The sequence below is a fragment of the Manacus vitellinus genome, unplaced genomic scaffold (genome assembly GCF_001715985.3).
Source record: "Manacus vitellinus isolate BGI_N305 unplaced genomic scaffold, ASM171598v3 scaffold_5_pilon, whole genome shotgun sequence".
NCBI lineage: Eukaryota > Metazoa > Chordata > Aves > Passeriformes > Pipridae > Manacus > Manacus vitellinus.
The window spans coordinates 10,551,080-10,566,977 of NW_021940682.1; the positions used below are offsets into that span (position 1 = coordinate 10,551,080).

General features: G+C 37.8%; 1 protein-coding gene across 1 annotated transcript in view; it reads left to right on the plus strand.

Annotated features, from left to right (window-relative positions):
- The window catches only part of TRIM24 (tripartite motif containing 24), a 60,370-nt gene that overhangs the window by 39,762 nt on the left and 4,710 nt on the right, over window positions 1-15,898 (plus strand). Inside the window, exons 8-15 of the mRNA XM_029963528.1 lie at window positions 1,034-1,151; window positions 4,728-4,993; window positions 5,639-5,803; window positions 7,294-7,473; window positions 9,260-9,395; window positions 10,547-10,619; window positions 11,932-12,100; window positions 12,642-12,940. Of these exons, the coding sequence (XP_029819388.1) occupies window positions 1,034-1,151; window positions 4,728-4,993; window positions 5,639-5,803; window positions 7,294-7,473; window positions 9,260-9,395; window positions 10,547-10,619; window positions 11,932-12,100; window positions 12,642-12,940 (1,406 nt within the window). The remainder of the gene's footprint in view (window positions 1-1,033; window positions 1,152-4,727; window positions 4,994-5,638; window positions 5,804-7,293; window positions 7,474-9,259; window positions 9,396-10,546; window positions 10,620-11,931; window positions 12,101-12,641; window positions 12,941-15,898) is intronic.

The following is a 15,898-nucleotide window of genomic DNA, read 5'->3' on the forward strand; positions in this document are numbered from 1 at the left end:
AGCGTACACAGAAATCCTAATAAACCTATATTCAAAATAGTAGTAGTGCACTTAAAATTTCCCATGGTCAATAATAAAACTTAAGTCTTGCTAATTTTGTTTATCTGGTTTTAAACTGTCCTGCCGAAAATTGAAAGAAAAACTTGTAAACTGGAAGCTCTTATAAAATTCCACTGCAGAAAAACCCAATAGACTTGTATAATTTGAAACAGGATGATTTTGCTAAATATATCTCTTGAACTTTTCCAGGAAATAATCTATCATTCAAGAAAACAAGTGTTGACCTCCTCAAGTTTTTTTATTTCTGTGTCTGCTGGGTGTGATTCTAAAATCAGTGCCTGTTGTATTTCTGTATATCAGTGCCTGATATTTCTAGTGAAGCAACTACAAGAAAACATTTTCTTTCTAGGAACTAGATTAATACTGAGCATTTGATAGAGTATTCTGTTGTGTAATCATAGTCCAGTCCTTTGGAACAAAAGCATTGGGAGAATCTGAAAATATCTGTGAATCTGAGAGTTTTCAAAGACAGACTTTATAAAAATCTGTTCTTTGGCTGTCTGAAGAAAACTTAAATCTAGTACAAAGGAAAATTCCCTGCCATGATACTTTTTGCCAAATAGATGGCATACTTTTCTTTGAAAGAAAAATGAATGGGCAAATATAGATTTGGGGGGGAAAAAAACACAACAATGGTTACATGAATCTGTATTGCACTTGCAAGTAGTTAAAGTTATTGAATGTAATGACCAAGTTTGTGGGAGGATATGTATTTCTACAGGGAAGAACTTTTTTGGGTTTTGAGGCTGTAGTTGATTTCTTTTTAAAACTACGTTAGGAATAAGGGAAAGATGCTAAAAATATCTCTTTATATGTAGCTTGGACAAGTGTCTCTATCTTTAACCTCAGTTCTCCAGGGGCTTGTTCAGGAGGTTTTTTTTGGTTGGTTTGTTTGTTTTGTGTGTGTGTGCATGTGTGTGTGCTGTTCAGAATCATGGCTCTGGCCACAAAGGAATTTTTGTTCCTGTTCTAGATTACGTATCGACTGAGGTATCTTCTCCGAGCAAGATGTGATCCTTCACCAGTGACTAACAATACCATCCAGTTTCACTGTGATCCAAGCTTCTGGGCTCAAAATATTTTCAATCTAGGTACGATAAATTTTTATTAGCCCTTTGGTGTCTTGATCCTATTTTTAAAGCAACTTTCTTTTTTTGTGAAAATAGGTTCTGCATTATTCATGTCTCATTTTACTGTGTTAAATTTATTTCCTTACTTGTAGGAAACATTTAAAGGGGATTGCATGGGAAAAATTACTATTTATGGATGCTTATGATAAAGTATTAACAAACTTACCTTCCTTGAATGGTACATGAGATGGTGAAAATGACAGCTTTCAGTTTTCTGATCAATACACATAACTTTGGGCTTCTGAAACAAGGAACACAGTCTATAACCCTACTTCATATCCTAAGAGAAAGGGTTCCAGAACTCAGTCTCATTCTGCATCTTTCAGCCCTTTCTTCTATTCAGTCCCATCCTCCCAAGCTCAAACCCATAGCAGCAACATAATATAGAATCATAGAGTATCTCAAGTTGAAAGGGATCCATAAGGATCATGGAATCCAACGTCTGCTCCTCACAGGACTACCTAAAACTAAACCATATGACTAAGAGGATGATCCAGAGGCTGCATGAACTCTGGCAGGCTTGGTTCCATGACTGCATCCCTGGGGAGTCTGTTCCAGTGACCACACCCTCAGGGAAGAACCTTTTCCTAATGTCCAGTGTTCGTTTGCTCCCTTGTCATGCCAAACAATAAACCTTGGAAAACTGAGATGAAGAGAAGGGGGAAAATGCCAAAGAAAAACAGAAGGACAGGGAAGAGAACACTAATTTTTGGCAGTTGTATGGCTTTTATATGGTCTTTCCTGAAGTTGTGGGGTGGAATTCAGGAGGAAGTGCGTTTTTAACAGAGTTGCAAAAGTATTTAGTCTTTATTAACATAATAGATTTTGAGCTCATCTCTAAACTGGTCTTTACATTTTTTCTTACAGCTATAAATTGCTGCTAGGGTTTTATTATACTGGTGATTTCTAGGACCAGGAAGCTTTGCAATTAGCCTGCTTGTGTGATTGCCTGAAAGCCTGAGTTTAATGAATCATAGAATTGTTAAGGTTTGGAAAAGACCTTTAAGATTATCAAGTCCAACTGTCAACCTAGCACCACCACCAAATTCACAATTAATCCATGTCCTCAAGTGCTATATCCACACATTTTGTGGAAACTTCCAGGGATGGTGACTACACCACTTCCCTGGGCAGTCCGTTTCAATGCTTGACAACCCTTTCCATGAAGAATTTTTTCCTAAGATGTAATCTAAACTTCCCCTGGTGCAACTTGAGACCATTTTCTCTTTTCCTCTCACTTCTTACCTGTGAGAAGAGACACACCCCCACTGCACTACAACCTCCTTTCAGGTAGTTGTAGAGAGCAATAAGATCTCCCCTGAGCCTCCTTTTTTCCAGGCTAAACACCCCCAGCTCCCTCAGCCACTCATAAAACTTGTGCTCCAGACCCTTCACCAGCTCCATCGCCCTTCTCTGAACAAGCTCCAGCTCCTCAATGTCTTTCTTGTAGTGAGGGGCCCAGAACTCAACACAGGATTTGAGGTGTGGCCTCACCAGTGCTGAGTACAGGGGAACAATCACTCCCCTGGTCTTGCTGACTCCCCTGCTATTCGTGACACAGGCCAGGATGCCATTGGCCTTCTTGGCCACCTGAGAACACTGGTGGCTCATGTTCAGCTGCTGTTGCCCAACACCCCTAGGTCCTTTTCCACGGGGCAATTTGTCAACCAAGAAGATAAAGCACCCTAGGAACTCAACAAGCTTAGAAGCAGGAATTAAGGGTCTTAGAGGTCTTTTAGGATTTTGACTGCTGTCATGGTTCCTTTCTCTCTCCACTGTTAGTTTGATGGGCATTTTTGTTTTTCTGTCATGTGCAGAAGGCTTTATGAGATACCTGTGGGACCTTTTCTGCCTTTCATCAGAAAGTGCTCTACCAAGGTACAGAGGTGCAAATGTACATTTCTCTACAAAGTCAGAGAAAAAATGTTGACAGTACTTTGAGGCAAACCAGCTCCTTTTCCCAGACATGAGGACATTGGATGGCAGCAGGGAAATTCTCCCAAGTTCCTTTTTTATGAATAATTGTCTTTGAGAAAGAAATTGAAAGTGAAACTTTTTTCCAGAAACAGTCAAGTTCTGTGGTGATAGCTATGAACTGCTGCTTAACTGAGGTGATGTTTGTCATGAGTTGACTTTTTCTTGTGTTTGGTTTAGGGACTCTTTTTTTGCATATGTTTATTTAATGAACCTGCTGCATTTTTCCCTGTTCACTTTAACGTTGACTAGACCTGTTACAGACTTAATAAAGGTTGGTGGGGGTTTTCCATTGTGTTTACCATATTTAATACTTTTGTTAATGACTGATGTGGTACAATCATGACTAAAACTTAAGCAACACCAAAATTGCCAGATGTCAGTATGAAATCAGTGTTATTGACATTGCCTTGTTGCCCTTTTCTGCACCACAGTGCATAGCTATGCTCCCTCTCTGCCTGTGGCTAGATGGGAAAGTAGAATGATGCTACATGCACAGTTTCTCAGCTCTTGGGATGAAAAAGAGGAGTATAAAATGCAAGAATTTTCCTCCCCCTTCAGATAATCTATCCCCAACTGAGTCAGGCTAGACTGCACAGGATCCACAGATGAGGACTCATGGATATAAGAAGAGGAGTGGCAGAGTGATTTCAAATTGTTACGTAATAGGGATTTACCAACTGTCATGTGGTGCATCTGCCTCATGAGATGAACTCTCCTGGGAAGCAACTATAAATCTCTGGGTGAGAAGGGAGTATGAGATATTTATCTCCCACTTGTATTGAAAAGCTGTTGTGCAGCCTTCCACAGGTCATTGGAATTTTTTAACTCTTAGTCTTGGACCATATTTTTGTCTCCTTCACTCTGTTTTAAAGAAAGAAATTGTCTTTTCCTCTACAAGCGGTGGGCTATTTCCTTGAATCAAACAAACTCTGTTCTGGTTGGAATTCATTTTTCTTGGATGAGGTAGCCAGAATTTTGTGTGAGTTTGGTGTAATCACACTATATATATCTTCAGATAACATCTGTCACCCACCATTAATCTCTAAAAGTTACTTGTCTAGTCAAATTTCCTTCTAAGTCAGTGGAGACATAAAACATCTCCTGGAAGGTGCCCATCACATCCTAGAATTGGTGCTGTATAGCACTTAAGAATGCCCTTTGAATATTTGAGTATTTCAATATCCATGATGTTGACTTAGAAACCAAAAAGGATCACAATATCTTTAGGTTTTATGATACAGTTAAATCTTTTTATCAGATGATTAGATCAGGATACCCTTTTCCATTGAAATTTCACTTCCTTGCTCTTCCTGGACAGGCCAGGACACCTTCCCAGGAGAAACCACTGTATAGAGGAGGCTGCAGCAGAAGACAGTTTGCTATAAAATGCAACCTTTTTTTTCAGGGGAACAAACAAAACAAATGGAGTCTCTTATCTCATGTTTATCCATTCTTTACATTACAACAATGAGTGGTGACCGCATGTTATAAAAGGATCTAATTATGAAAAATAGCATTTCTTCTAACTGCCACTGATTTTATTTATTTTGTTTCAAATAGGTTCTTTAGTAGTTGAAGATAAAGAAACCCCACCACATGTGCCCAAGAGCCCTGTGACGGAACCAAACTTACAGCCACCAGGCAGCTTACCTTCAAACCAGCTATCTAAGTTCCCAACACAGATAAGCTTAGCTCAGCTCCGACTCCAGCACATGCTCAGCCAGGTCATGGCTGAGCGACAGCAAGCTCAACGCAGAGCAGGTCCAGTAGTTTTACCAAATCCAAGAATGCCAGGAGCCATGCAGCAACCTCCTGCTTCTCATCAGGTAAATTATGATTATTTCCAGAGAAGAGTCTCTTTTTTTCCACTGCACTGAAGGAGAAAGTAAGGTAAGATAGGGAAAAAAAAAGAAAAATTAAATCTAGATACATAATTTCAGATAGCTTCATCTTCAGCACATGGCTATTTAGGTGGGTTAGGGAACATTTTCTTTACTGAGAATTGAATGGGCATTTTAAATGTGCCTGGGAAAATGTGTGGTAGCACTTGGCCTATGTTTATTCATTAAAAAAAAATCATAGAGTATCCAGCCTTATAGAGTGCTGAGCTACCTTTTTGCATTTTGGTCAAATGATCAAAAAGTGAATCTGTCATTAATTTTTTTTCCATGTCTATTTTGCATATTATGCAGTGATTCTCCCACATAACTTTCAAAGCTGGAAACACTGTCACTGGCTCTTGTGATCTGTCTTTATTACATCAGAATAATTCAAAACTATCTACTAGATTTTGGTTTTAACATTGAAAATCAATGTGTTCTGTGATCATTCAGATAAATAGTGTGGTACTATTTGTTTGCATATAATTTGTGAAATTTGCAGAGGTTCAAAAGGACCACTTAGTAAAAAATACCTGGAACATTGAATAGATATCAGCTAACTTGCAGAACTGGTTTTTTGTTTTTATGCAGGCACCTCCGCGCTTGATTCATTTTCAGAATCAAAGCCCCAAGCCCAATGGTTCAGTTCTTCCTGCACAACAGATGAGATTTCCCCAAAATCAGAACCTACCAAGGCAAGCAATAAAGCCCAACCCATTGCAAATGGCATTCTTGGCACAGCAAGCTATAAAACAGGTAGAGGTTCTATCCCTTTTCACTCGCCGTGTAGAAATGAAACATTAAATATGCTTCTTACCATCTTTCATACTGTGCTTCTAGAGTGCTTTTCAGTTAGAACAGAGACTGAATTTTTTCTCTATGACAAGATACCCACAGTTTTCTTAATGAGGAAACTGTCAAATTTCTTTCATTTTGACAGTTCTAAGCAGCTGAAGCGTTATGAAAGTGATCCACTGTGTGTGCTGTGTAGGTGTTTTATTCCCTTGTTTGCTGTTACTGTGGTTTCTGACCTCTTACGCAAAACTTAGCATGGCCATGGTCTGCACACTGCAGTCACTGAATAGACAAAGAAAATCCCAGTTGAGCTTGATGTTAGTGACTTCACCAGGAACCAGGTAAAACCTTTAACTAAAAATCTGAAGCAGCCACAAGTATGGCAAATCTGAACTTGTACAGGTGAGGAGAGAAGAGAAGAGAAAGACCAAAGTTGTGTCACCTCTGCTAAGACTGATCAATGCCGACTAATCAGCAGCTGAACTGGGGCAGAAGTAAAACCACATCATATGTTTTCTGGATGTTTAGGAAGGCTCATCCTTATTAAACAGCATATTAACACAAGAATTTTGGGTACATGGAAGGAAAGAGAAAATCATGTCACTAGAGGTAAGCAGGGAAGGATCAAACAAATCTCTGACCTGAAAAGTGGTGTAATACCATTCATGTTTGCAATGCTTATGATGTCAGAGAACTATTTCCAACTAAATTGAAGAAAGCGGTACAATATCTAGAAGAACCTATAGGAACAAAAACTAAGTCATTTCTATTCTGTGCCTCTGAAAATAAAATTTGCCTGTCTGCAAGCTTTTAAAGAATTCTCATCTGGTAATGCCTTTCTGAAACTAGAGACCAGTAAATAGAATGACTAAACAGGAATTGAGGGCAGTCAAATTTTACCTACCATGGGTAGCCATGAAATTCTCTTAAAGTCATTGAAAACTGCATACATCCAAATGAGAAAGAAATTTAGTCTGAATTGACAGTGCACTTCATATCATGTTGTTAAATGTATATGTGGGTAGAGATCCAGTCAGCATTTCAAATTCTTAATCACTGACACTGTAGCTGTTTACTTAGTAAAATGCTGAAGCAGTTGTGCATTCAGCCTATTACCTGTAATACTTTTTTTTTCACAAAAACTGTTACATTTTTCCCACAACACTGTCAATGCAGCATAAAATATTAATAGATACTTAGCATTGAAGTATAACTTTGAATTTAAGAATTTGCATTCATTTCTTCTATTCATAGTTTTCAACTACTTGTCATCTTCCCTTCCTTGTCTTGCAAGATTGGTTCTTGAGATGAGATAACTTCAGAGTATATCAGGATTTTATGTTTGAATTCAGCTTCCTGAATTAAGCTGCTTGTTTTACTAGTATATTCAGTAGATGTGACCTGTTGCAAAGAAAATAATGTTTTATTGTGGATTATTGTCTTTTTTTTAGTGGCAGATCAGTAGTGGACAAACTTCAACAGCCCTTACAACTGCAAGCAGCACAACATCGACTCCATCCAGCCCCACAGTCACCAGTGCCGTTGGATGTGATGGGAAGACATGTGGTCCTCCTGTGATAGATTTGAGTTCCCCAGTGGGTAGCTCCTATAATCTACCATCTCTCCCTGATGTAAGTGTAACATAGAAGCAATGTTTGATGGATTGATTCTATTTTGAAATAGGTCTTAATGTTTCTGAGAAGTAGAAACCATATAAACTGAAATTCTTACTCTCTTTGTCAAAATGAGGCAGGTAGAGAAAAAAACAATGCAGGCAGGGTTGCTGGAAATATTCAGAGCTGTTCTTGGAAGACAGCTGAGAAAAATAACATTATGGTTTGTGATTGTAATTGGACTTGTTTATTTGGATGCTGCATATTTTTTCCCTGCCTCTGTAATGATACTAACAAAAATGTGTTAGCTTAGCTTTCATTTACCAGTGTCCATAGGTAGCACCAGTTTGCTGATGGTATTTCTGGTAAATGGTCAACATTTTTAAAATACATTTTAAACTAATTGAAAGAGCTATCTTGGGCAAGTATTAATGGTTGGCATACTGGATATATTCCTTATATCTTTTCTTTTTGGTACTTCTTTTCTTCACATATTCTCTAACATACCTGTGAGCTGGTGCTAGAAGGAGCATCGTAAGATCATCTTGTCTTAAACTTCTCTCTCATAGTTTTTCTGAATGGTACATATTTGTCAGAGATCCATGTTGGAACTGTTGAGTTTTAATCCCTTGGCTTTTATTCTTTCAAATATTGCCAAGCCTGTTTTTTGTGGTCTAAGGTTTATAGATATCTGAAATGCCATGGTTTTCCAGTGGTAACTTGCTGTTCCTTCCTGTTTCTGCCACCTGTGCTTTGTCCTCACTGATAAACTGTGTTCTGTTTATTACAATGGAGTACATAGAGTACAGGGTCACACAGTATATATCAGGTTTAAAAGGTGAACTATGCACCATGGTCATAAAACTACAGAGTCTGTGACACATTTTAGCATACTCATTTTTGTTCACAGTATTATGAACTCTTCTACTTGTATATGGTTGCATTTATGCTCTTAAGATACATGGCTCAAATCACTGTAAATATGCTGACCTTGCCAAGGCTTATGCATCCACTTTGGATACTTCTAGCTCACAAATAGAAATTTCAGTGGTCAGTATGTTTGCAAGTAGTAGATTTGTGAGGTATCCACTGAGAAAACTGATAGTAAGGTGAGGTGTTTTCTTATGGAACATTATCTCTACGTATTGGAAGAAACCAAACAGTTCAAAAAGTCATTCCTCATTATCAAACCAGAATTTGTAATTTTTACAGAAAGTTAAAATGGTAAATTGGGAGCCCCTGAATAAGTTCAGTTATCTGGCTTGAGCCATAGGAAAGAACAAGTGTTGGTTTGCTGTTTGCATTTTGAGTCAATATGGGTGGCCTCTATCCAGAAGGTATGTGGGACAGATGGGATCGAGTGTCCTTTGAGGTTCTTCCAGTGCTGTTAAACACTAGTGGATTAATGGGTAGTTTGTGTATAGCTTGTTATTCTTTTTTAGAGTATATAATGTGAGCGTGTCCAAAGAAGGTGTGGAGATAAAAAATCATCTCTTAATTGTGTGAAAGCCACCTGTCTGGTACAGCCTTCTCTGAAGCTGGTGGAGAAAAATTGGCACTTACAGAATCATCTGATCTTAAAATGAAGCACTGTCTGGATTTGGCTATGTCATTTGCTTTTTAGAGAAAGCAAGACGACCTGTTTTAAACCATCTCACTTTTGGGTGTTAAAGTTAGATGAAGTATATTTTGGTCTTCACCTTCAAAATAACACTATGGCAGAGGCATGGGTTTTTGTTGTTTTGGAGAGAGTTTTTTTCCCCTTCCAACACTAACTGCTTCCTCTCATTTCCCCACCTTTTAGATTGATTGTTCAGGAAACATCACACTGGACAATGCTGTAAGGAAGGATGGTACTGCAGAGCAGAATCAGCCAAAACCCCCTTCAAACAGGACTGTGCAGTCACCAAATTCCTCGGTGCCATCACCAGGCCTCTCAGGTAATGGAAATGTGGTGCAATTTTCTGTTTAAGTGGTGTAATTGAAAAGTCTAATGTGGCAATATTAACACTGATATCAGAATTAATTATATCTATTTTATATCAAGATTAGAAATAAGAAAATGAGGCAAAGTTGTAGAAACCCTAGTAGGAGGTAAAGCTACAGACAATATTTTAGCATTGTGAACACAAGTTAAGTGACCAGATCTTACAAACATGAAGGGAAAAAACCTGTAGATTTTAGCACATTGGATAGAAATCTGTAGAAAAGTGACACTCTCAGGTGTACACCAAATGAAAACCTAACTGCTGTGGTAAAAGTCAAGTATTTGAAAAGGATAGATAGGATGTAACAGGAGATAGAAATGGTGACTTGGGAAGTTCAATTTGGATATTAGAATATGTTTTTCACAGAAGGGTAGTGCAGCACTGACACAGGTTGAGCAGAGAAGTTAATGTGATGGGTGGCTAAATGTGGTGGACCTGAAGGATGCAGGGGATTCCTGTCACCATGCCTGCTGGCCATCAGCAGCTGTTCCCATTTTCTGATCTGGCCTGTAGTGAGGCTGTGTGAGTGAGTTCCCAGTGAACACTTATGCAACATTCATGCACTCACATGGCATTCACAGACTGAGGCAGGTTACCTGAGACAGGTGGGTAATGCATTCACAGACAGCACAAACAGCCCACTTGGGTTTCTCAGGACTGATGCTCAGCAAAAACGTCCTTCACAAGTCTTTAGCAAAAATTTCCTTCACGAGTCTTTTGGCTCTCTGGTCCTGGTCCCCAGACCTTTGGTCTCTCTCATATCTGTCCCCCAGACTTCTTCCTTCTCACCAGCTCAAAGTTTCATGGCAGTTCTCCAGAGAGATCTGCTAGAATTTGATAAGGTAAGACAAAACAAACTGCAGTGATCAGGTGGAGGGGTCAGCCAGGCAAAGGTACTGATCCATCAGCCTACTTACGGGTCCCTTTTTGGGCATCTCCTTCTATTGTCCCATGCCTCTCATCCTCTCATAAATATATATTAGATGAGATATAGGTTAAATAAATGATGCTGCAGGAGACATTTTCCCCAAAACCTGTGTACTTCTCTGACTCAGACTTGGCACAGACCCAGGTTTTGTTCTAACCTGATCCTTCTCTCCTAGGAGGAATCAGTGTGACGAACGTACACCCTCCAATTCGTTCACCCAGTGCCTCCAGTGTTGGAAGCAGAGAGAGGTAAGGAAAGAGTGGGAGAGAAGAAAATGTAACTTCCACCTCCACAGAACATGCATCAGTCTCTTCTCCCTTTAATGCATATATAGATGTCAATTTGCCTCACCTTCTCTGTTAACAGGTCAGGCCTGATGGTTATTACAGCACTCTTTGCATTCTAAAAGCAGTAATTTCATTTGTGATGTATTAATAGCACATCTAAAAACATATTAACACTGTAAATGATGACTAGGTTGGTGTTATTAAAGGAATACCAATTGTAAATTAAGTTTTAAATTCAGAAAAATCAGCTAAAGGAAAAGGTTGAATATTGAAAGTCCTGATGGAACTATAAATTACTTCAGATTTAAGGAACTGATGTTACAAAGAAAGCTGTTAAAAATTTTCTACTGCAATATGGTTGGTTAAGTGAGCCCTAGATATCTACTGAGAGTCTGCACAAATGTTTTTATCCATTACTGATGGAATATTAATGAACAAATATATTTACACAATGTTGTTTGAAGAGTGCAGATCCATTAATGTGTTGCAATAAACTCAAGCATACATATGACATGAGATTAATTTTTCATGCAGAGAAAAATCAGATGACATTCATCCTACTTGAGTTGGAAATGCAGGTGCTTTTTAATATAGAATATGTTTTTCTATATTCCATTTACATGGCAAATTCTGTGAAGGACTCTTGTGAACAGTTCAAATGTTTGTCTGAAGAGTCTTTTACTTGCATTTAAAAAAATCTACTGCTGCTTGAATTAATTTTGTTAGATTCTTCATTTTTATGACTAAATACATAAAAAAAAGAAAGATCTAGTTCCAAAAGGAGGACCCTAGTTTTGGTAGAGTTGCAAGGCTGTAAGAAATCCTTCCAAGAAAATGTAAATATGTGTTTTATCTGCCTTATTCGGTTGTGTCATTTTCAATGATCAGTTCAGCTCTGGAGAAACACTGGTCTTCCCCAAAATACAGCTGCATCTCCTCCGAAGTGATATGATGTTCAGTGGAAATCCTCTTTTGTGTGTAACCTGAGAGAAAAGGAGATTACTTGCAAATCTTGCACTAATGGGAAGTCAAACCATGAATAATTCTCTAGTTCTGGAACTGCATCATTACAATTTTTCCTTTTGGTAATGCTTTTTCAATATATATCAAAGGAAATAAGCTTGGATGGTGTATTCGATAAAAGGAAAACTGCAGTGCTCAAGCTTCAAAGAAGCAAAATAGATTTAGCATCCTGAGGTTTTGGAAAGCACCACTGTACAAAAGCTCTGACTCTTAATTTCCCTTTTTTCCTGCCTTTTCTTGTCATTTGCAGTTCTGGCTCCTCCAGCAGGCCACCAGGAGCTGATTCTACACACAAAGTCCCAGTTGTTATGTTGGAGCCCATTAGAATTAAACAGGAGTCAAATGCATCAAATGAGAATTTTGATTTCCCAATTGTTGTAGTGAAGCAAGAAACTGATGAGGAACCCCGGCCTCGGAATGTAATATTAACAGCTATAAAGATCTCCTTTCTTTTTGGAGGGTATTTTGTATTTATGGGGAGTAAAATAATCTACTCGTGTTCTGTTGGGAGCTTTTCAGGGGAAAACTAAAAAAGCTAAAGAAGGGGACGAGGTGAAATTCAAAATCAGACTAGCCCTACTGCCAGTTAACTGTTGTGATCAGACTACTTTTATCCATTGAAAATCTGGGAGGATGGGGAATAGTTTGCAGAGATCAAATTTTCAGGTGCCGCTAGGAAATGTTTCTAATCACAGTGCAGTAATTTACGTAAATAAGATTGCTAGATTTTTGGCCATCAGAGATTAGTTTTTTATTAGCGGAGCAGTAAATATCCTTTCATAGCTGGTTTCTTGTGTTCAACTGTCTGATGTTATAGTATGGTAGTAATTTTTACATGCATGTTGCAAGTTGTATGGCTCCTTGCATATAAATTTGTTAGTCAAGTTAGTTTACTTGTTGTTAGGGCCATGTAAATTCAAGTAAATATTATAGTCTGGCTTTCTTTGTTTCTTCCTACAGTCCATACTTACTTCATTACTCTTGGATGGAAGTCATAATTCCACTTCTGATGAAGCTGTCTTAAGAACAGATGCACCAGACAGTACAGATGATCAGCCAGGGGTCCTGCAGGAGAACACATTCAGTGGGAAAATGGGATGGATAGGACCCTCCCATGTTGGAGAGGGCAGAAAAGAGGACGATCCAAATGAAGATTGGTGTGCTGTATGTCAAAATGGAGGGGAACTCCTTTGCTGTGAGAAGTGTCCCAAAGTATTCCATCTTTCTTGTCATGTCCCTTCATTGATGAGCTTTCCAAGGTAATTATGACCCCTTCAATTCCACCTAAAATTGCACTAAAAGACACAAGCTTTTTCTTGTGAAACCCAGGATAAGAAATTTCAGTCTCAAAGGAAGCACTGTCTTCTTGAAAGTCTTGAATCCAGAAATTTTATTAATTAGTGAAAATTGGAATTTACATTGAAACTTCAATTGTATTTTTTTCTACAAATTCTGTAATAAAACTCTTCACTTATTTGACAATTAAGCAAGATCACTTACATCTAGGGCGAGAATTATTAAAAGTGGGACACAGAATTACCAATCTGTCATAAAATGTTTTAAGGGTGAGAGAAAATACATTAACATTTCTTAATAATAATAATAATAATAATAATAATAATAAAGAATAAAAATTTTTTAAAAAGGAAAAATTAACAAATGTCTACAGGAAAAATCTGAAGTAATAGAGTAATAAGTATATCACTTACTCTAGTGCTAAATATGGCTACACTGAGCATGGGATGTGTAGTGACTGACATCTTCTAGTAACATCTTGGCCAATGTTGAAACAAGCATTAAGTTTCTTTATTGGCTGTTACAAAACCATTACTCAGTTTCTTGACTTTCAAAATACAGTCTTAACTAGCATTACCAGTGTTTGCTTCTGGAATTAGTGTCTTTGATTAAAATAAATGGCATTTTGCAATGTCCCAACTTGGAAATGTCATGCAATAAGCTTGTTTGTGTTAAAGGATAAAAACATTGGTCATAACATGCTCATTGTTTAATGCTTTTGTAAATATTAGGGTTTTTGATTAAATGTCAGCATAGTTTACTGGTGGAAAACATTTGAATAGCAACTTAGATTAGCACATTGATCACCTCCGTGCTACTCTGAACAAGCAAGTGTATCTAAAACGTCACTTGAAATGGCACGTAAAAATGTTTCTCTCACTTTTAAAACTTCAAATTGCAGGGGTTTTTTTGTGAAACTGGTGCTATGTTACAGCTTTGTTCCATCAGCAAAACCTAGTGAAGTTACAGCAAGCACTTAAACTAATAAATATTTGTGCCATTCTGAAAAGAAAAAAAAAATCTTTAAGGCAGAAAACTATGTATTGCAATACTTTTTTTCCAGAAAAATTAAATATTCAACAATAAGTCTTTAAAATGTCTCCTTTTTACTTGATTGTTGAGGGGAAACTGAGGTGATGATGTCGGAGGGCGAGGGAGCCAAAAACCACTTTGATGACAGGTGTTCAGATCTGTAAAGGTGCATATTACTACGAGTACATTGTGTTACTGGGCTTCAGAGCATGGTTAGCTGAGGTTTCCTCCTGACTTTAGACGTATCAACTTTCTGTTCCCACCTTTATGGGGTTACTTTTTTTTTGCAGCTGTAACTGTACTGAACAAACTTTAGTCTCTTAGCATTAGTTCCTTCAAACACACAAAGTAATTTCTTTATTATTATGTCAGCAGTGACAGTCTGCTTCTTTCATGACTGCTTTTTGTTCTTGCTTCAGGTGGATAGGGCAATTTCATAGGTTCATACAGTCACAGAATGGTTAAAGTTGGAAGGGACCTTTATAGGCCACTGAGTCCAACCTCCCTGCCATGAACAGGTTGCTCAGAGCCCCTCCCAACTTGACCTTGTTTCCAGGAATGGGGCCTCTACCATCTCTCTCAGCAACCTGCACCAGTGTTTCACAACCCTCACTGAAAAATTTTTTTTTCCTTGTTTCTAATCTGAATCTACCCTCTTTTAGTTTAAAACAATGTTCCCACATAGATTCATGAGGTTGCTGCATCTTTTTGTCCTTTGTTCCAACCTATCACACTCTTCCTGATTCTTGGATATTCTAATGCATCAGTCCTTTGTCTGTAACCTATTTATTGTTTTCTTGTGTCACAAGATCTTTAGGTCATGGCCTGTATGAACTTTTGTATATCTGCCATATCATTTCTGTGATGCAAGTCCAGGTATAGAGGTGACAGTGTCATAAATAATTCTGGGAAGTTAAGACAGTAGAAGATAAATGTCTCCTGGTAGTAAAATGCTTATTATTCACCAGTGTATGCTAAAACTGGCAGATGGCAAAAATCTTTGGATGACTCTGAATAAAAAAGAGATTTTTTTTTTTTTTAATTTGGAAAGTCTTCTGCCTTACTATCAAAATTAAATAAAAGGTGCTGCAGAAATTATTTCCCATTTTCAAAGATATTATTATTATAACATACCTCTGAGTAAATACACACAGATCCTTTTTATTGCGTATTCTGTCATCTGTGTAACAATTCAGCCCTCTTGTGGTTACCTGCAACCATGCAAGTTCCTTCCTTTGTCGAGAACTGTATTAAAAACATAGACCCCTCATAGGTTTTTCAAAACTTTGAGGTTCATAAATTGTGTTAGGGAATCAGTGAACATAGCTTCCAGAACTGATTATGTAGTAATCTTATGCTGTCCTTTAAATCTCCACGGTTTTCTTAGACCAACTGATAAAATCATGAACATCTGAAGGTTTTAGGGAGTAAAATATTTCCAGTTTTACAAAAAATCTTGTCTAGGATAATCTGTATAGTTCAGTGATATGTTATAGATCAAGCTTGTAGAGAATATCAAGTTCTCACCATATCACACTGACATGTTTTGTTCTGTTCAGCCCACACGATTCCTTCAGTCTCTCTAGTTAAGAAAAGGGCTCTTAATAGCCATTTGCTTGAATCCTTTGAGCTCAAGGGAAATATTTCAGTACTGACAAAGGTAGACACCTGCTGTCTATTAAGATAAACCATCTTTCTGTTAGGACACCATTAGTGACACTGGTGCCACTAAAAAGGAAAAAAAAAGTTGTAATAAAGCATTTTTGCCAGCAGTCTCTGCTTTTTGTAGTGTTTTAAAAACCAACAACAACAAACCAACACATGGCACAGAAAAAAACCCACCCAACAAATGAGGATCTTACCCAGAAATATGTGGAAAGCCTTTTGTC